At 62.4% G+C, this 19,870-nt stretch overlaps 5 protein-coding genes across 5 annotated transcripts; 3 read left to right on the top strand and 2 right to left on the bottom strand.

The window, feature by feature from the left end:
• Window positions 1-2,410: 2,410 nt before the first annotated feature.
• On the top strand, window positions 2,411-5,485 carry VTJ83DRAFT_1259 (uncharacterized protein; the record flags this gene model as incomplete). Its single annotated transcript, XM_071007398.1, has 2 exons — window positions 2,411-5,228; window positions 5,313-5,485. 2 exons carry the CDS (start codon window positions 2,411-2,413, stop codon window positions 5,483-5,485), a joined length of 2,991 nt encoding a protein of 996 aa, XP_070870612.1.
• A 1,288-nt stretch (window positions 5,486-6,773) lies between these two features.
• On the top strand, window positions 6,774-8,633 carry VTJ83DRAFT_1258 (uncharacterized protein; the record flags this gene model as incomplete). The annotated part of the gene is made up of 1 exon (XM_071007397.1): window positions 6,774-8,633. The coding sequence occupies one exon, from the start codon at window positions 6,774-6,776 to the stop codon at window positions 8,631-8,633; it is 1,860 nt and encodes a 619-aa protein (XP_070870611.1).
• A 615-nt stretch (window positions 8,634-9,248) lies between these two features.
• Window positions 9,249-10,570, bottom strand: VTJ83DRAFT_1257 (uncharacterized protein; the record flags this gene model as incomplete). The annotated part of the gene is made up of 2 exons (XM_071007396.1): window positions 9,249-10,505; window positions 10,565-10,570. 2 exons carry the CDS (start codon window positions 10,568-10,570, stop codon window positions 9,249-9,251), a joined length of 1,263 nt encoding a protein of 420 aa, XP_070870610.1.
• A 4,216-nt stretch (window positions 10,571-14,786) lies between these two features.
• On the top strand, window positions 14,787-17,130 carry VTJ83DRAFT_1256 (uncharacterized protein; the record flags this gene model as incomplete). The annotated part of the gene is made up of 2 exons (XM_071007395.1): window positions 14,787-14,846; window positions 14,977-17,130. The coding sequence occupies 2 exons, from the start codon at window positions 14,787-14,789 to the stop codon at window positions 17,128-17,130; spliced, it is 2,214 nt and encodes a 737-aa protein (XP_070870609.1).
• Window positions 17,131-17,670: 540 nt separating this feature from the next.
• Window positions 17,671-19,497, bottom strand: VTJ83DRAFT_1255 (uncharacterized protein; the record flags this gene model as incomplete). The annotated part of the gene is made up of 1 exon (XM_071007394.1): window positions 17,671-19,497. One exon carries the CDS (start codon window positions 19,495-19,497, stop codon window positions 17,671-17,673), a length of 1,827 nt encoding a protein of 608 aa, XP_070870608.1.
• Window positions 19,498-19,870: the final 373 nt, after the last annotated feature.

Raw genomic sequence — 19,870 nt, 5'->3', positions numbered from 1 at the left:
GGGCGACATCCGTACCCTATCAACGCCATCGCATCCCTGGCTTCACGTTATCTCGTCATCGCCCTGCGAAACGCCGCAACATGGCAACACAAGCCCCCCATCCCCCCCGACGGGTCCTCCAGCCGTCTGCTGGTATTCCATCCTTCTTCCATTTCAGGATCGGCCGGAAGGTGTCCACAAAGCCGACCGGTGGGATCCCTTGTCTTGTCCCCGGCGGACGGACTGGCCGGCTGGGCTAACGTTATCGCGGATCCTTATCGCCCACTGCCGAACGCGGTACGGAATAAGTAAGGTGACCTAGGGAGATCGCCCGAGGCGCAGAACCGCCATTGTTTTGCCCATGCCGGGTCTTCCTTGTACCCGGTTGTATCTCTGGGGTTTGGTTTCCCTGTCGCGGGCGGCGAGCTTTGGGAGGAAGGAAAGCCAGTGGTACTCAAGGGTACCTGAAACCCATCGCATCCGTCGGCCCCGGGCGGTGCTACATCCACACGCTAATGTGTGGAGTCACGAGTCTCCGTAACGGTTGCATCACGAGCACTGTGTCAGCTCCAAACCCCCCCCCCCCCCCCCCCCCTTCCACCGTGTCTTGAACCAGCACCACCAGGCGCTACCTACAGTAACTCTGTACAGTACGTATAGCTACCACAGAACCGTACACGACTGTCCCAAAAAGGGTAGGATGCCCAAGCAACGGCGGCAGGCAGGCAGGCAGGCAGGCAGGCCCGTCCCTGGCCTTTCCGTGTTATCGCCATCCATTTCACTGGGCCTCCCCCTTCCCGATTTTGACGTTTCTTTCTTTCCCTTCTGTTTTTGGTTTTTCCTCTCATCTTTTTCCTCTTCCACCCTCTCGCCACCTTGCAACCAAAGTCCACCTCACCCTTCTCATTGCTGTCTTCTTTTCCAACCTAGGTTGGGTACCTTGAAGAGCATCCAGTATTCCCGGCCTACATCGACGGTAACAGGTCCTGTGTTATCCTATCTACCGATCTCTTGACTCGTTTCCCCTACCTACCTACACAGTACCTACCTGCCTACCCACCTACCCACCTACCTAACCCCAGCTTGGATTTGCTGGGTCCGTCTCAGTAGCGCTCCGCCAGATCCGCACCCGCCGTTCTGCAACCAGATCGCGTCTGAGTCATTCACTTGATCTTGGACTAGACGTCACAGTTCGAGTGCCGTACTGCGGTGGTTCTGAGGTGTTTGTGTGTGTGTGTGCGTGCGTGTGGAGCAAGTTGTTGCCATCATTCTGCTCCTTTTCCCTGGGATCCCCGACACCTCCCGTCGCCTCCTGGACCTTACTGGAGGTGCTCTCTCTCTCTCTCTCGTCGTCTTGATACCCAGCCGGGGCCCTGACGTTTGCCCCCCATCGTCTATCTGCGGTGCCGCACCCGCTGCAGGGCATAACGTTACCACCACAAACGCCCGGCTCCCGACTGTACGGCTCCCAGCTCCCCAGCTCGCTCAGCTCCCCCAACTTCTTTTTTTTTTTTTCAAGTTGGGCCATCCGGCCTTCTTCCTCTTGGTCAAGACCACCCATCTTGAACCAGCTTTGTCGCGTACGGCCTGCAGCTGCTTCCTTGTGCTGGGCACATCACCCCAACAACTCGACAACCGGCTCCAAAAAGTCACGACCGCGGCGCCCCGTCCATTATCTTATCACCACCTCCGGGGCGCACACACCTACGTTCGGTTACGTTTAGCAAGCTATCACCGCTGCTACCCCCCTCCTCCTCCCCATTCGCCGCCACCTCCGTAGCCCGACCAGCATAGCGTCTGCCCACCCGTCATTCAACCCGACCTTGTCGGCGCTCTTTTTGTTCCTCCGCCTGCAGACTTCCACCGTCCATCTCCAGCCCGGTTGCTGTCGCCGGTGTCGATACAGGCCTCTCTCCGTCTTTGGTGCGCCCTCCGCAGCGCCGTCTGCCAAGACACTCCTCCCTCCTTGACCGACGCCCGTCCCAACCTATCGGATACCCGCCGACCCCTCGTCCCGCCGGGCCAGGCAGCACGCGCACACCCCATCTGCTCCTTTCACCGCGCCCGACCACTCGATCGCCCACGCACACACACACACACACACACACACACACACACACACACACACACACACAGTAGATACACTGCGCAGCAACGGTACCGATCTCGTCCGACCGTCCCCATACATACTCCTCCCTCCCCTCGCCGCCGCCGCCGCCGCTGCTGCCGCCGTTGCGCCTCTCGACCCCTCGACTCTGACGCGCCCCTCCACCCACCGTTGCCCAACCCCCGCCTTACATGTACATGCCAATCAGGCCGGCAGCCGACGTTTTCCGTATAGCGTAGGCCCTCGGGCTGCTTCCCCCTCCCCCTCTCCAACGCCCTCCCCGCCAGCTCCTTGATCCCGTCGACCGCCGTAGGGAGCGGAGCCATGGCGGAACGAACGTATTCCACATCGTCCAGGCGGTACAAGCCGGCCGGCGAAGATGCCATCGGGAACTTTGTCATCGACAAGGAGATCGGCAAGGGCAGCTTTGCCCAGGTTTTTTCCGGTCGCCACAAGGTGACGGGCGCCCTGGTGGCCATCAAGTCGGTCGAGCTCGGCCGGCTCAACAACAAGCTCAAGGAAAACCTCTACAGCGAGATCAAGATCCTCAAGACGCTGCGCCACCCGCACATTGTCGCCCTCCATGACTGCGTCGAGTCGGCCACCCACATCAACCTCATCATGGAGTACTGCGAGCTGGGCGACCTGTCGCTCTTCATCCGGAAGCGCGACAAGCTCATCACCAACTCGGCCACCCACGAGATGGCTCGCAAGTACCCCGTCGCCCCCAACTCGGGCCTCAACGAGGTTGTCATACGCCACTTTTTGAAGCAGCTCGCCAGCGCCATCAAGTTCCTGCGCAACTCCAACCTCATCCACCGCGACGTCAAGCCTCAGAACTTGCTGCTGCTCCCTTCGCCTCAGTACCGCGAGAACAACAAGCTGCACAAGCAGATCCTCAGCGCCAGCCACGACTCGCTGACCCCGGCCGCCGGCCTGCCGTCGTTGCCCATGCTGAAGCTGGCCGACTTTGGCTTCGCCCGCGTGCTGCCGTCCACGACGCTGGCCGAGACCTTGTGCGGGTCGCCTCTGTACATGGCTCCCGAGATTCTACGTTACGAGCGTTACGACGCCAAGGCGGACCTGTGGTCCGTCGGCACCGTCCTGTACGAGATGGCCACGGGCCGCCCTCCCTTCCGCGCCGGCAACCACGTCGAGCTGCTTCGCAAGATCGAGGCCGCCGAGGACGCCATCCGGTTCCCCCGCGAGTGCCTCGTCACCCCAGAGCTGAAGGCGCTCATCCGGGCTCTGCTGAAGCGCAATCCCGTCGAGCGCATGAGCTTCGAAGACTTTTTCAACAACTCCGTCGTTGTCGGGCCCATCCCGGGCCTCGTCGAGGACGACATCCCCAAGAAGGAGCCCCTGGCCCCTGCCCCAGCAGCGGCGGCGGCGACAGCGGCGGCAGAAGGGGCTGCCAGGACAGCCGATGGAGCCGCACCAGCTCGCAAGCCGTCCCTCCGACGGCACCTGGAGACGCACGAAACGGCTCGAGATTCACCCGTGCCTCCGTCGCCGAAGCCGCGCCGCTCGTCGCCTCTTGCGACGCCCATCGAGGCCAAGCCGAACCCCCTCGACCGGATGCCCAGCCCCCGCTTGAGCTACTCGCCCCGCCAGGAGGCCGAGGAGGGGCTCGGGATACGGCGGCCCGCCACGGTACAGCCGTCCACATCAGCGCCTGTTCGCCCCATCTCGTACGTCGACCGGACGCGGCGGTACTCGAACGCGTCCGCCAGGGGGTCGCCGTCAACGGTCCGCTCTCCCGCGCCGCCAGAGTCGTCAAAGAATCGGCCTCGCACCAACAGCTCGGCCGCCGGCCGCCCGCTGACCGAGGAGGAGAAGGCGGCCCAGGATGTGGCGCTCGAACGCGAGTACATTTTTGTCGACAAGACGGCCGTCGAGGTCAACGCCCTCGCCGACCAGATCCAGCTCTACCCGCAGCAGCAGCAGCAGCAGCAGCTGGGCATGTCACCCAAGTCGGGCCAAATCGTCCGGCGCGCAACTCAGCACGGGCATCCATCGTCGACCCAGGGTCACTCATCCTCCAAGGGCCGTGGCGGCGACCACTTCCGCAAAACGTCGTACGACAAGACGCTCTCGAGCAGCCCCGGGTCGACCACCTCGGTCATTTCCAAGGCCATCCAGGACGCCAGCCTGCGCTTGTTCGGCTTCAAGTACTCACCACCGGTCCTGGGGAAGGGCCAGTCGCCGCCTCACATGTACAGCCCGTTCCCGAGCTACCCGACGCCGTCGCCTCCGGCAGGCCTGATCATGGACGGCAAGCCGAGCACGCCCGTGGACGAGGATTCGCGCGTCGCCCAGTGCATCGAGGACTACGCGACGCGCAGCGACGTCGTGTACGGGTTCGCCGAGGTCAAGTACAAGCAGCTTGTGCCGTTGGCGCCCTCGTCGGAGCACGGCCTCGGCGGCGTGCCGGCCGACCGCATGGGCGAGGACGACGAGGGCCTCACCCCGGAGGCGATCGTGTCGCTGTCCGAAGAGGCCTTGGTCCTCTACGTCAAGGCGCTTTCGCTGCTGGCCAAGTCGATGGACATTGCCAGCCTGTGGTGGTCGCGCAAGATGCGCTCCGACAGCGGCCCCGTTTCGGGCGGCGTCGTTTCGCAGCAGCTGCAGCACCAACAACAGCAACAGGCGCTCAAGATCAACGCTGCCGTGCAATGGGTCCGCGCGCGCTTCAACGAGGTGCTCGAGAAGGCCGAGGTGGTGCGCCGCAAGCTGATCGAAGCCCAGAAGCAGCTTCCCGAAGAGCATCCCAGCCACCCTAACAATCGCCAGGGCGACAAAGAGCCCGGGTCGGGGAGCACCTCGGCCACCGATGGCGTGTTTTTGTCTCCCGGCATCAGCGCCGAGAAGCTCATGTACGACCGCGCCGTCGAGATGAGCCGCACGGCTGCTATCAACGAGATCGCCAGCGTGGATCTGCCGGGTTGCGAGCTCTCGTACATCACGGCTATCCGCATGCTCGAGGCCGTTCTGGATAGCGATGATGACCACCTGCCTAAGCGGCGCGTGTCAGGGTCGGCTAAGGATGGGGCTCCCGGAAGCGCCGCTGCCGCTGCGGCCGCGACGCCCGAGGCTGGGTCAGGCGAGATGAGCGCGGAGGACAGAGCGGCGGTACAAAAGAGTATGTGTTTTTTTCTTTCGGCCCTTTTCCTCCCATGTTCTGCGCTTGTTTCCTGACGGGATCGTATGACTAACACGCGCGCAGTGATCCAAATGATCAACAATCGGCTGTCGCACCTCCGGAAGCGGATCAAGGTCATCGCCGCGGCCGAGAAGGCTCAGCAGCAGCAACAATACCAACAACCATCATCACAACAGCAACAGCAACAGATGAGGAGACGCAGCGGGGACTCCACGTCACGCGGCGTCATGGCATAATGACGCCAATGCCATTTTCGGCGGAGCGATTGGAAAACGACCACATGTTGTGGGACATGAACGGGGAAGCATGAAGGAAGCTCGTCGGAAACGAAACGACAGCATCCGCGCCGCCTGCCGGGCTCGGATGGCGTGCATCTGGGGCCTGGTGTGACACCCGCTTCAGGGACGTTTGCGAGATTCGCCATGCCTTGTGTGCGATTACGTTCTTAGGCTTGTTTTTTTTCTTTTTTTTTTTTTTTTTGTCTTTTTCCAGGGGCGACATGCATTGAAAGATCAGCGGCGTTTCTACGGGCGGCTTCAGGAATGGGTGGGATCCATGAATGGGGGGAAACGGCTCGGGGCTTGGGACTGGCTCGCGCTGGTGAACGACGGTGCTACTGGTCAGAGTCGGCGTACGCGTATTTCCTCGACAGCAAGGGCGCATATGAAGCCGTTTTTTTTTATTATTATTATTCTCGAGAGGCTTGGTTGGGTGGTTGGCGTTTTGGTGATTCTGGATTCTCATAGGGCTCTGGGGGATTTGGGTGGGGGTGGGGTTATCTTCCTTCTTTCGTCGTCGTCGTCGGCGTCATCATCATCATCATCGTTGTTGTGTATTGTTGTTTGGACGATTGGGAACTTGGGATACCTACGGCCTGTTATTACCTGCGGTACTGCGCCTAGGCACTGCTATCGACGGTATGGGGGCGTTTGGGGATCACATGGATCTACAGAGGGGTGGGAGAACGGAGATTGAGAACACTTGAAGTCGTACCTAAGGTAGTTACCTACGCAGCAGCCTACCCACTCAGGACTCCCTCCTCCATGAGAGCCTGGGTGGGTCGCCGTGGAATAGTTGATATTTAGTATACAGTATCTTGTCGATACATGCAGGACTCCTCTGAGAGATGCTGAGAGTGCTTGTTGCGCTGGTGCCCCGGCGGATCTCGAGTGCATGCAATGGATGATATGGATGAATGGCTATTCATAGGGCGGGAGTTGGAATGGAGGTGGTAGTTAATCGCCCGCCGGACTGTTCGAGCTCGGCACTTGGTCTTGTTTGGGAGACGCAAGCCTCGTCACCCCGCGCCGCACTCCGCATGCCATGCACCCACCCTGCGATGCCATGCAATGCCATGTAACCCCCGCAGGCGGGACGAAGCCGCTGAGGTATTCTCTATCAGACCTACCGACTTTGCCCGTCAGGGCACATCCAGTAGCGTTTATTGCTCATGTCACCCTCCTTCCCACCGATAGGCCACCAGCCGCTTGCTCGTGACGCATAGGCAGCGCCAGATCTAGCATCATGGAGCCAGCACGAACACCAGGCCCGCCCATCACCACCGGGGCCGACGCGGGAACAGGCGCGGATGATGGCCTGGTCCACAATCACCACCCCCCAGCGTCAACCCCAGCAGCCGACGGCGCCTCCTTCGGCAATCCCGCTCCCCATCCTGATAACCTCGGCGTCCAAACCGGTCTTGCTCCCTCGGGTTGTTTTGTGACTCCTCCAGGTCCGAGACCTGCTGCCGGTCCCAACCCGGGAGGCCCCGATCGCGCCCCCGCCCGCCCGCGCCTCACGCCAGACGAGACGGCCGCCCTCCTTGCCAAGTGGAAGCTCAGCCCGGAGGAGCACGATAGGATCCTGCACGAGAGGATCTTGCCGGCGGAGCTGCATCCTTTTCTTCCCGCTTGCCGGGAGCACGGGTCCGAGCCTGAGCCTACCGCCGGGCAACCCCAGCGACGGCGGCGGCAGCGGCGGCGGCCTGTCGCCGTGCTTGTCCTGGGTCAGACGGGCGCGGGAAAGACGAGGCTTGCGCCCAGGTTGCTGAGGGCGCTGGAGAAGGGACCGCCGCCGCAGCCTTCGTCTTGGTGCCCTGGTGGAGTTGGAGCGGCAGGCGGAGGGGGAGGCGGAGCATCGGGACCAGCAACGGGGCAAGCCGCCGAGGACGACGACAAGGAGGAGGAGGAGGAGAGCGAGAGCGAGAGCGAGAGCGAGAGCGAAAGCGAAAGCAAGAACAAGAGCAAGACAGGGACGGCAGCCGCAACGGCGTTACGGCCCCTCCACCTCATCGCCGACACCTACAAAGCACACCATCCGCACTACCGCGACGCCCTGGCCCTCGCGCCCCCTCACGCCTCTGCGCTCGCCTCCGAGGACGCCGCCCGCTGGCTCGCCGGCGTCGTTTCCCACGCCGCGGCCGGGGGGCGGCTCCCCTGCTGCGACGCCTATTATCCCAGCAGCAGCAGCAGCGGCGGCGACGACGGCGGCGGTGTCGGCGGCGGCCTCCCGCTCCGCGACCGCCACCGGCCCGACATCCTCCTCGAGGCGGCGTGCCGCTCGGCGCTCGACCCGGCCCGCCTCGCCGCCCTCCTCGCCCGCCGCGGCGGGTACCGCGTGCGCGCCGCCGTGCTCGCCGTCGCGTACCCCCTCAGCCGGCTGGGCGTGCTGGCGCGGTACCACCGCCGCCTGCCCGAGGCGGGGGACACGTCGCGGGGGATGCCGGCGCGGCGGCTGACGCCCGCCAAGGTGCACGACGCGAGCTTTGAAGGGTTGCGGGGGTGGGTTGCGTGGGCGGACCGTGACGAGGATGGCGGCGGCGGCGATGCCGACGACGATGACGAAGCTGGCGATGAAGCTGGTGATGGTGGCAAGGGGACGTCCTCGGCGACGACGGCATCGGCGTTGGGTTCCTCCTCCAAGAGCAACAACAACAACAATACAGGCAACGCACAGCTCACGACCCCGTCGAGCCGGTCCGTCGAGCGCATCGTGCTTCTCCGCCGCGACATGACGGTCGTGTACGCCAACCAGCGCGAAATCGGGACCGCCTCGTCGCGCGGCGGCAAGCCGGCTGGCGAGGCTCGCCTTGAGAGAGGAGGGGGAGCATGGCGATCGTCCCCCGCCGCGGCGCTCCCGGCGCTCGACCGCGAGCGGCGGCGGCGGCTGACCCCCGACGAGCGCCGCGCCGCGGAGGAGGACGTCGCCTTCCTCCGGGGGCTAGGGGAGGCGAGGTTGGACGCGGAGCTGGATGAGATCGAGCGGATGATTGCCGCGTTGGGCGATGACGGGAAGGCGAAGGAGAAGGAGGAAGAAGGGGTCGTGACGGAGCTGGATGCAGATGAGTTTGTCTGGGGAGGGGTGGAAGGGGGAGAGAGAGGCTGAGGAGTCGGGGGGAATAGCTTCATTCATTGCCTCATGGACGCTTCCCATCATCACCGGTTGCGCGTTCAATCGCCCAGGGGATCAAGCTCCCCCTCTGTCCGTCTCGTGGGACTTGGGTATCTCTCTTGATTTTATCTATCTGCTGATACAGAAAGGGCATGAACCGTTTTTCTGTCCCGCTCTGTCGATTCGTTTACGCCTTGTCGGTGGTTGTACGGCTGCCGCGTCGACGAGGATCCACGGCCGCAGGGGATATGTGCAGAGTACGTCAAAGGATGGCGTTGTGCCAGCACCTAGCCTAGGTAGGTATGCGGGCTGAACCCATCGCTGCCGGGGATGACAGAAATCTTTCAGCCGGTGTCGATGAACGACACGGTAAGGTCGGGTCGATGGAGCGTGCCGCTCGCCATGGAGTGGCCGAGAATATGTCCGGTGGACATTCGGACACAAGAGCCCAGCCACGATGTGCCCAGCCGGCGTTATCCCATAGGAAGAGTCCCTTGGGTATCAAGGAAAGAGGAACGTGGCGCCTCTCCGAATGTTGAGCCTTTCGTGCGTGGCCCGGTATACGTGCGACCTCGAGGTCTCTTCCTCTTCCCCTTCTCCTCCTCCTCCTCAACCGTCCTTCTCAAAAGCATCGTTAAGATACCCTACGAAGCTCTCGCGAAGCCTCTCGGCCGCCAGCTTCCCAACGGCCTCGAGCCCGATGCCGCCGCGATTCAACCCGACGAACGCCCGGCGATATCTCTGCAGCTGCGGCAGCGCCACTTTCTTGCCCGGCAGGTAGATGACGAGCTCCTCCTCTTTCCCCTCGTTCCCTCCTCTGGTCGCAGCACCGCCGGCGGCACCACCACCACCGCTGCTGGCGCGCGGTACCCTCACCTCCCCGCCCGCCCCGTCCTCCGGCTGGCGCGCGAGGATCTGCTTGACGATGTCCTGCGTCTCCCTCTCCAGCACGTACAGGTAGTCGCCGCCGGGGTCCTTGTCGCGCTGCACCGTGGACTGGTTGGGGCGGATCACGCGCTTGGCGGCGCCGTCGCCGGCGACGGCGTCCCAGATCAGCTCAAAGACGCGCCGCGCCTGGGCCTCGTCATCGTCCCAGACGAGGGTGAACAGGGGCGAGTCCCACCGCGTCATGGCGTTGGGCTCCTCGTAGCGGAAGACGAGGTTCTCCCAGTTGGACGGGGTGTAGGGTTCTTGTTCGGGGTCGTCGGAGGGGTTGCCATCGGCGGGTGGTGGTGGCGGTGCTGCTGCTGCTGCTAGTGGCGGTGATGCTGTTGCAGCTTCGGGTTCTTTTTCCTCCGAATCCTCCTTCTTTGCCGTCGCCGTTGCCTTTTTCTCTTCCCACCGCCTCAGCCGCTCCTCGTTCACCCTCCGCGCCGTCTCCACCGGCGCACCGATCTGCAGCACGCAGCTCGCGGTCCGGGCGTTCTTTGCCTCGCAAAAGAGCTGGTAGCGCCAGCCCTTGATGTAGTTGAGACCGTCGAGCACGACGATGTCGCGCGGGGACAGCACGCGCTTGACGGCGGCATAGACGGCGGCGCGGGCGTCTTTCTCAAGGGCATTGGCGGAGCGAACGTGGGCCGGGAGGTTCTCCGGAGACAAGTCGTAGACGGAGCGAGAGATGGAGAGGGTCGTGTCGGAGATGTAGTGGAGGCGGTAGTGTGGGCTTGTTGTTGTCTTTTTTGGCTGCTGCGATGGTTGTGGCGGTTCGGCTTGCGGTGGTGGTGGTGGTGGGTTGTTTGTGTTTGATGATGACTCTGGGAATGAAGAGGAGGTGGATGAAGATGCTATCCTTGACTCGAGATAGGCATAGAGCTGGCGGCCGCGGGTTGTCTTTCCCGACGTGGGGAGACCGCTGACGATTATGAGCTACGGAAACACGGTCAGCCTCGGATCCTGTAACGTGTGGGGTGTGACGTTGTGTTTACCGGCATCGTTCTGTGTATACCAAGTTAAAGGTCACCACCTAGAAACCTTGAAGGGAGAGAGAAGGCTGCAGGATGCCGCAAGCCAGCCGCTAGGGGAAGCGTCCTGAAGTTTCACAGGCGAGGATTCATGGTGTTGCGGGGCAATGGAGGAGGCAGAGGAGCCCCACCTTCTGACCATCGAGGCACTTTAACCCTGGCCCGCTGAAGAAGATTGAGTCTTTCTGGACCAAGGGTTAGGGTCCAGGGTTCACTATGATGGAGTACAGAGCAGGTGTGCAGGCTAGTTACTCAGTAGGTATGTTGGCTGGGTGTTTTGTTTTCTCTTCCGCTCTTCCATCCAGGAGAAGTCCGACAAGGTACATACAGGAGACCCCCGGGAAATGTTTGACCACGTTGTCATAAGAGGCAGATTGATGCTATGTTGTTGCCTGCATGGCTGCCGAAAAAGTCCCTGAGCCGGTGCTGTTCGGGATTCAGCTCGCCCACATCCTTCATCATGGCTGGACGAAGCACTGGTTGGACGGTTTTCACGAGGTAACGTCAACTCTCCCTTTTCTGAGTACCTACGGTAGGGAGCCTAGGTACGAGGCTTCTAAGGGTGGCTTTCCGGCATCGGCATTGCCACAATACCACACCGCCCTGGGTACGTCTACATGCCATCCCTGGAGGCTTGCTTGACCACGCAAGCCGATGATGCGGCTGTTCGGTCCACGAGATGCTCGACAATGTAGCACCCTCCAACGACGTCGTGAAAGTTCCGACATTGGATGAGAAATACAAAACACCCCACTGCAATGCCGGCGGGGGTTCGCCGCTGAGAATGTTCGCCGACAAGACGTCGGTGGATGAAAGACGAGGCCAATAACGACCCGGCTCCGACGCCGCTCCGTTGCGCCGCGTCGCCGACATCCACCCCGACCGTCGCACAAGCGGCATTTCCTCTTCATGCATGGTCCCCGGCCTGGCAGTGTGAGACCCGCGCGGCCTGTCCGACAGGGCCGCACACGAACCGGGCATGGCTGGACTGTGGTGGTGGGTGACGCCGACCGACGTGGGGTCGGACCCTCCCACGGACCCGGGAGGCTGGGTGCATCTCATTCCCAGGGGCACGGGATGGCATGACGAGCCTATGGTGTTGGGCGCCATCCAAGAAAGCGCTCTCATAGGATCGGGACGCGGTCGGCGGTGCTTCCATGCGGCTTCTCTCAGTCATTCCACGCATCGCTGAGCGCAGGCCAATGCCGGTGTTTCGAGCTGCATTGGGAAATTCAGTCCATCGGTGCCCAACCCTTCCGGGTAGAGAGGCTCCCAACGCGAGGCTGATCACGGGGACGCTTGCGCACAGGCATGGTGTACATAGGTACCTAGTCCAAGTCGCCGACGTCCCTGGATGTCGTCGTCGTCTGCCCGTCTCCAATTTTAGGGCCGTAGGGCTGAGCGCTCCATAGAACATGGCTAGAAGGACCCTCGGTGGCGAAACGGTGGACTAGTTCCCGTGTCTGGGAGCCGAGCAACGGCGGCTGCCAACACGGTGCTCCGGTGTCAAAACAGGATAAACAATCCTGGTGGCTTTTGCTTGTTTCGTGCGTCCGTCAGGGGCTTTGCGCTTTGCTGGACGGCGCACGAACCCCCTGCGCCGCGATGCTGGCGTCAAGGTTTCATCCACTTCGTTTACCGAGACCCAGAGCTCCGGATGATGCGCAGGGGAAGTGCCTCGGTCGCTCAGTAACTACTGCGTAACTATAGTAGTTACCCACGCCCGACCCGGCGTGGGGGCTACCCCCATCCTGGAGCGGATGTACGCAATACATACTGCGTACTAACAGTCTGTTGCTTGGGAGGGTGGCGACCCATTTGATGTCATGATCCGTGAGATTGGGGAAATGCTAGTGATTCCTTACATTCCAACAGATGCAAGAGAAAAAAAATGAAATCTTCTCTACCGCTTCCCCGATCTTGCCTGGTCCAGAAGGCTGCACGGCCACAGCCCGAAGCCATCTTTCTGCCCTTTAATCATGCATGGGTGCGTTATGTAGCAGCCACAGGTCGGTAACAAGACGAGGGTCCCTGTTAGGCTAGTTACTGCGTACATACTACTATGTACTATACATGGATACATGGCATCTACCTTATGTACTGCGTATGGATCGGCAATTCGCTGAGTCTGCTTGTTCATAACGTTACTGCTCGTTGGGCCGTGCTGCATGCACTCCCCCGGAGCTGAGGCTGACGTGAACCGGTTGCGAACCCGTAAAGACGGGCTGTGCCTGACGTTCTTGTGTGTCTGTCTCCTGTTCTCGACTTGCCGAACATCTCCAGAGCCGGGAAGCCATGTGTGGTGAGGATGGGCAAAAAGAGGCGGGAGGGGGGATCTTTTTGCCGAATCGAGACACTGTGAAGTCCCCGGGAAATTCAAGGTTCAGGGACCTGCATTGCACTACAGCGGGTGGCTTGTCTGTCTCGCTGCAGAACAGCCGCCGTCACATGAGAGCCTGCGTCGTGGTTCTGACGAATCCATCGAACGTGCTGCGTATGTGTTTTTCCTGGGACGACCCGGAAATGGTCCGATGGGCGTTCCCGCCCTCCGCCTCAGCGCGTCGGTGGTGTTGTGTTTTGTTGTTGTGTTGTGTGAGATAGGTTGTGAGGTGCTACGGTGTGGTTCTGTTGTACCTATGCAGGGTACCCAGGGGGCAAGGGAGGGGGGGGAAGCTACTCTCTTGAGCGCTTGCCGGTTGACTCAATAAACTCCCGTATGGAGTTACTCAGGAAGGTGTCTTCAGCAGACGTACACGGTACGTCTTGTCTCCACATGGGGTAGCGAGCTGCCTGGTAAGCCCGTCCAGTCCTCAGGTTCATTGTAACCCTAAAGTCTTTTCTGCAACTTCAAAGCTTGTGCTTGAGGTGTCAGGCGTTGTCCTCAACCTCGTCAACTCCATCGCCTGAGTCATCGTTATGCGCCACCTCGGGTAGTTCCATAATAGTACAACACAACATTTTCATACTGCGTACACGGTAGCAGCTTCAACGTCCCACAACCATGCAACCCCTCCCCTCCCCTCCCCTCCGGACTGCCCACGATGCCAGCCGTTGGACCGAACCGAAACCTCTCGCCCACAAACCGAACGAAGTGTCACTATTGAACCCATGTGAAGCGAACAGCCACACGCCAGAAGGTTTCTCGAACTCTTCTCCGCCGTAAGCCTCGGCTCTTTTTTTGATGCAGGTTGGTGTTGGTTGAAACGCAGGTTGGCGATGCAGGTTGTGCACATCAAAATAGAGTCCCGCCCGTTGCAGAGCGCCGTGGGGTGCTCCCGTCTCGCTTGACGCGGCCAATGACGACTCTGCATCGCTGCTAAGCTTTCTTGGCTCCCTGAACCTCACAGCTTGGAGCCTTGCCAATTTCTCTGGGGTCGGAAGAACGCCTAGAGTTTCGCACTCGTTGCTCTTTTCGGAATAGCCCCTCCCCTACTCCGCGTCAACGGGTCCCAAGGCCAGACACCATGCACCCCAAGCTCGCACCAGCCAAGCACCAGCCTAACAGAGGCTGTGTGGTCAAAAAGTCCCTGGGGCTGTGTTTCGTTTCCACCTCGCTGGCAGTTGGGGGGGGGGGGGGGGGTCCCCCCCAGCAGTGCTTGACGCCCACCCACGCCCTCGACGGAACCATGCAGGCGACTGAGCTACCGGGCCGTTGTATTGCTCAGGAGGCATCTGGGCGGAACTCGGTTCGTGACTGTCCCGCACCGGGCATACATATCACTCCGCTGCAACCTCCAGCTCCAGTCGAGTCCGATCAAGGACATCAGGATTCCGCTTAAGAAGACGCAAGCCCTGCCAGGCGCTCTCCAAGGCGGTCCCCGCTCTCATCGGGTTGATCGTGAGCTAGCTCGACAACGGAAATCACCACAGCACTGCGCCGCCACAAACGAGCCACACGAGACAACGTCCTGCTGAGTAACGCTGAGCAACGCGTTCCTCTCCGCCCATAGTCGCGTTTCCCTCAAGCCCCCGCTGTCCCACCCCCCGATTTGCCTGCCCGTCAGCCGAGGGCCTTGTGCCAGGAACGAGAACCTGGCCCGCTGGCGGCGGTTTCTTATCGCGGGATCGACCGTAAGGCTCCGGAGATTGCTTCGGTGGAGATCGCGGAACCCCGACGACTGCGCCGCTCAACGCGCCGTCCCGGCCGGGATTCATACCGCTTTTGGTGTCCGGCGCTACCATCACCATGGTGTACTGCGGAAAGCCGAGTAAAGGTTGCTCCAATTGTCGGGAGCGCAAGATTCGCGTAAGTTGGGCTTTCCGTTTGCATGCATTGCACGCCGCCGCCGCTGCTTTGACATCAACATCGATAACCCAAGTCTTGGACGGATCAGCCTTGCTGGTAGAATGGCGAGAAGAAGCTAACACGCCCAAAGTGCGATCAGAAGGAACCAGGATGTGGGCAGTGCGAGAAGAGGCATCAGAAATGCCCAGGGTACCGAAATCTCGTGGATCTCATGTTCCGCGATGAGAGCTCCCACGTCATCAAGAAGGCCAAGGAGCGCGCCCGGAAAAAGGCCAGCTCGGCCAAGCGCCTCTCGCCGCCATCTACGCCATCGGCCTCGGAGGGTCGGCTCTCGGTCACGCCCGAGCCCCGGCCGCGGCCGCGGCCGTCATCATGCGCGGCGCCCCCGACGCCCGCCACGAGCAGCCCGGCCACGATCAAGGCCGACCCGGACGGCGATAGCATGCTCCTCTCAGCAGATTCCGGCTGCTGGCCCGTGACCCCGCCGATCGCCCAGCAGTACGACCTGACGCCGTCCTGCCAGGAGCGCGGCGTCGCCTGGTTCTTCTCGCGGTTCGTCACGGTCGCCGAGATGGTGCCTCATCTCAAGTTTGATTTCTTGCGCGAGGTGTGGCAGGCTTCGTCGTCGCAACGGGACGCCCAGATCGACTCGGTCCTCGCCAGCATCACGGCCGTCGGGTTGATGGGCATGGCGAGCACCACCCGGTCCGCGAAGCTCATGGATGCCGCGAGGAAGTCGTACGGCACCGCGCTCCGGCTGACCCAGTCCGCGCTGCAAAACCCCGCCGAGGCCGAAAAGGACACCACCATGCTGTCGGTTCTCATCCTCGGTCTCTTCGAGATGCTGTCCGAGAACACGGAGCACGCCTCGTCGGTCGAGGCGTTTCAGAGGCACGTCAACGGCGCGGCGGGGCTCGCCGTGATGCGCGGCCCCGCCCAGTTCCGGACGCGGGCCGGCCGGAGGATGTTTTCGATGCTGTGCCAGCGATACGTCGTCAGCTGCGCCCAGCGAAACGAGCCCATGCGCGAGGACCTGATCGCGCTGTGGCACCAGATGCCCCGGACCGCCGAGCCTCGCCACCCAAGCCGCGAGCTGATGCCGCTCATGTGGAAGGCGCTGCAGCTCCGGTCCGAGAGGAACCGGGGGCTGCTGACCGACCCGGAGGCCACCATCGAGAGGCTTCTCGCCCTCGACCGCGAGTTTGAGGACCTGACGAACAGCCTGCCGTCCTCGTGGAAGCATCGCGTGTTCCGCCTGAAGCAGCACCACCCGGCCGTCTTTGACGGCTTCTGCCACCACTACACGTCCCTCTACCACGCCAACGTGTGGAACCACATCCTCACCACGCGCCTCCTCCTCCTCGAGACCGTCCTCTCCGAGATCTCCCGCGACCTCGCCGGCTTCGCCCCGGCCCTCGACCCCGCCCGCTACGTCGACCTCTACCGCAAGACCCGGAGGAAGATGCGCTACTTCGTCCGCGACATCACCGCCAGCGTGCCCCAGCAGCTCGGCCTGATGAACCCAGACGACGGCACCATCGGCTTCAGCGACGACGACAACGCCCCGCCCATCGCCACCGTCGAGATCCTCGTCACCCCTTCCCCGCCCACCTCCCCGGCCTCCCGCACCTCCGACGCCACCGGCTCCGCCTTTGGCTGCAGCCCCATCTCGACCCCGCGCGCCCGCTTCCCGAATCCCCAGCCGCAGAGCCATCCTTACCATCTCGATCACGACGGCGGGCTGACCCTCTTTGACATGACGGGCGCCCGTTGCTCGTCTTCCTCTGCGGCGGGATGCGTCGCCGAGGACGAGGCCGAGCGGTACATGCTCCTCGCCTCGGCCCCCCGCGCGCTCGTCTGGCCGCTCTTCGTGGCCGGCATGTCCACCGCCTGCTCGGCCGACATGCGCGCCTACCTCATCGGCCGGCTGCGCACGCTGTACCTCGAGTCGGGGATTCGCCAGGCCGAGGCCGTGGCGAACCTGCTCGAGGAGCAGGCGCTGGCCGAGGCGGACAGGGCCGAGGACGCGATGGTCGGCGCGGCGGTGGTGACGGGGCCGGACGCGCTGGTGGTTCCCGTGGTCGTGGAGCCGTCCGAGCTGGAGGGGTCCTCCCCCTCAGGGCTGGGGGCCGGGTGGTTGGGTTTGGACGTGGCGGCCGGCTCGCCGGTGACGTGCGCGATGCCGCAGGTCATGGCGGGGGATTACGGGTTGGGGTTGATGTCGATAACGCCGCCCGAGGGGGCGGGGAGGACGGGGTTGTACCAGGATTTGGTCTGGGTGTGAAAGGCTCGAGGACGGCTTTCTTTTTCCTTGCCTTTCTCTACGCAAGGGATGTTGCAGAACAAAAAAAAGGAATGGGAAAGGAAAGGAAAGGAAAGAGGAAGGTACACTTTTTTCATGATACCAATGCCTGAATCAAACGTGATGGGAGGAACGTACATAGCAGGGTGGGTGAGTTGGGCCTTTGGCTTCTGTTCTACTTTGGGGACGGACGGTATATCTTTTTTTTTTTTTTTTTTTTTTTTCATGGGGTATATATTTTGCGAAGAAAAGCTGCGACTCGTAGCAGCGTCATGACTATTCAAGACTTGAAATCAACAATTTCCAAAACGCCCCTCTCCAATAACCCTGACCCCCGCCCAACGCCGTGCAATGCTCAAGCGCCAACCACCCAAAAGATGACCGCCGTTTGGACAGAGATTGTACCTAGGTAAGTAGGTAGGTAGGTAGGTAGGTGGTAGGTAGGTAGGTATCTTTTCCTGCTCCTTTCCTCCCTCGCGTTCATGATCGACAGCGTCGCCAGCATCCCCTCATCGCATTCCATCACCACGAATCGAAATTGCCAAACCCGCCTCCCGTCCTGACCTTTTTCTTCGCCGGCCCTTCCCACACGTCCACCACCGCCGCCCCTCCCTCTCCTCCATCCGCCTTCGCCCCCGCATCCCCGCTGCCGCCACCCTCCTCCTGCTCCTTCGCCGACGCGGCCGCGAGCGCGCTCTTCAAATACTTACCCACGCCGCCGCTGCCGCCGCCGCCGCCGCCGCCGCCGCTCCCGCCCGGCCGTATCCTCTTGCCCGTCCACGTAGTCATCTCGTCCTCGTCCTCCCCCCGGCCGCGCTTCTCGTCCTTGCGCCTCTCCTCCTCCTCCCTCGTCTTCTTCTCCTTGAGAAACTCGTCGAACGGGTCGATGAGCACGGCCACGTCGCGGATCACAATCTCGCTGAGCGGGCGGTTCGACGCGTCGCCGTCGGCGACGGGGACGGCCTCCATGGCGTCGAGCGTCTTGAAGGAGGCGTCCTCGACGAGGCGGCCAAAGACGGTGTGCTTGCGGTCGAGGTGCTTGGCCGGGCGGAAGGTGATGAAGAACTGGGACGAGTTGGTGTTCTTGCCCTTGTTGGCCATGCTCACGACGCCGCGGGCGTCGTGGAGGTGGGGGCCCTCGAGCTCGTCGGCAAAGGGCTTGCCCCAGATGCTCTGCCCGCCGCGGCCCGTGCCTGTGGGGTCGCCGCCCTGGATCATGAAGTTGCGGATGAGCCGGTGGAAGCCGACGTTGCGGTAGTAGCCCTTTTGGGAGAGCCGCAAAAAGTTCCACACGGCCTTGGGGGCGGTTTCGGTGTGGAGCTCCAGGGTCAGGGGTCCGAGGTTGGTGTCGATGCGCGCGTAGCCCTTGTGCTTGACGCGCTTGGGGCGGAGCATGAGCTCTTCGTCGGTGAGGAGGGCGCGGGCGGCGGTGGTGGAGGGGGTCAGGCCGGTCGAGGTGAAGGAGGCGGCGGCGGCGCCGGTGGTGTAGATGGAGGCGTTTTCGGGGAGCTTCTTCTCGGAGATGGCCGGGGCGCGGGCGGACGGGGTGGCGTTCGAGGCGGCGTTGGCGAGGGATTTGGCGGTGCGGTTGACGTCGCCGCCGGACTGGCGGGCCTGGCGGGCGCGCTCGACGGCTTCTTTGGCCCGGAGCACCTTGTCGCCGAGGCGGCCGAGGGCGTCGACGTTGATGTTGCCCTGAGCGCGCTGCTCGGCCTGCTCCTTGGTGGGCAGGGCGTCGAGGCCGTCCTGCAGGTACTTGAACCGGCTGAGATCGCGGCCGGCGGCGTTTTGGGGGTCTTGGAGGGTGATGATGTCCTTGCGGGTGAACTCGGCGTCGTCGACCAGGTCGCGCCACATCTTGGCCTTGATGTTCATGCGCTCGACCGTGTCCCAGGCAAAGACGTTGGCGTAGGTGCCGTGGCGCACGGCGACGATGTGGGTGTTGTCGGTGAAGACCTTGAAGGTGACGGGATCGATAAAGTCGCCCTTGCCGTCGGCGACCTTGTCGGACGAGGCGGCGGCGTCGGCGTCGGCGTTGCGGGCAAAGCGGAGGCGGATCAGGTCCTTGGCCGAGAGCGGCTCGCCGTTGACGGGGTTGGTGCCGTGCTTCTCGAGCCAGGCCGAGATGACCTCGACGTCAAAGATGGTGCCATCGGGGGTGCAGACGGGGTTCTTGAAGGGCTGGAGGCTGGCGGCGCAGAAGTTGAAGGGCAGGCGCTTGAAGCTGGCGTGGAGGGCGGCGTCGCGCCTCGCCCGCGACCCGGCGTTGGCGCCGACGCTGGCGCCGTAGGCGTCGGACGACGACCACTCGGAATGGGTGATGTAGAGCTTGTCCGTCCACTTTCCCATGGCTGCGGTCAATGGGAGAAAGCTCGGAATGGGGTGTGGTTCAAGGACAAGGGGCGGAGGGGATGGTGGAAGAAGATCCGAAGAAAAAAAAAACAAAAGACAATTGGAGACGGCACTTCCTCAACGGCCTCTTCTTATCTTATCGCAGGCTCCCGTCGGTCAGGTCCTGAAGTTTCCCTTGACACGACGTCAGCAGCTGGGCGAAAAGTGGGGGCCCTCTAGCGCCGCGCAGGGTCTGATTGGACGCGGCCGCTGGTGGGTCTCACCCCTGTCCTAGTTCCCGTTCCCGCCACGGTTGGGAGGTTTCGTAACTTCAGATGTCCAGACAACCATCACCTGGAGCTGCGACGTGAAAGCTTGCGCAGTCCATATC

Source organism: Remersonia thermophila, chromosome 1 (assembly GCF_042764415.1).
Source record: "Remersonia thermophila strain ATCC 22073 chromosome 1, whole genome shotgun sequence".
NCBI lineage: Eukaryota > Fungi > Ascomycota > Sordariomycetes > Sordariales > Chaetomiaceae > Remersonia > Remersonia thermophila.
Note: the sequence above shows the minus strand (reverse complement) of the source record. Positions and strands in the feature narration are given on the sequence as shown.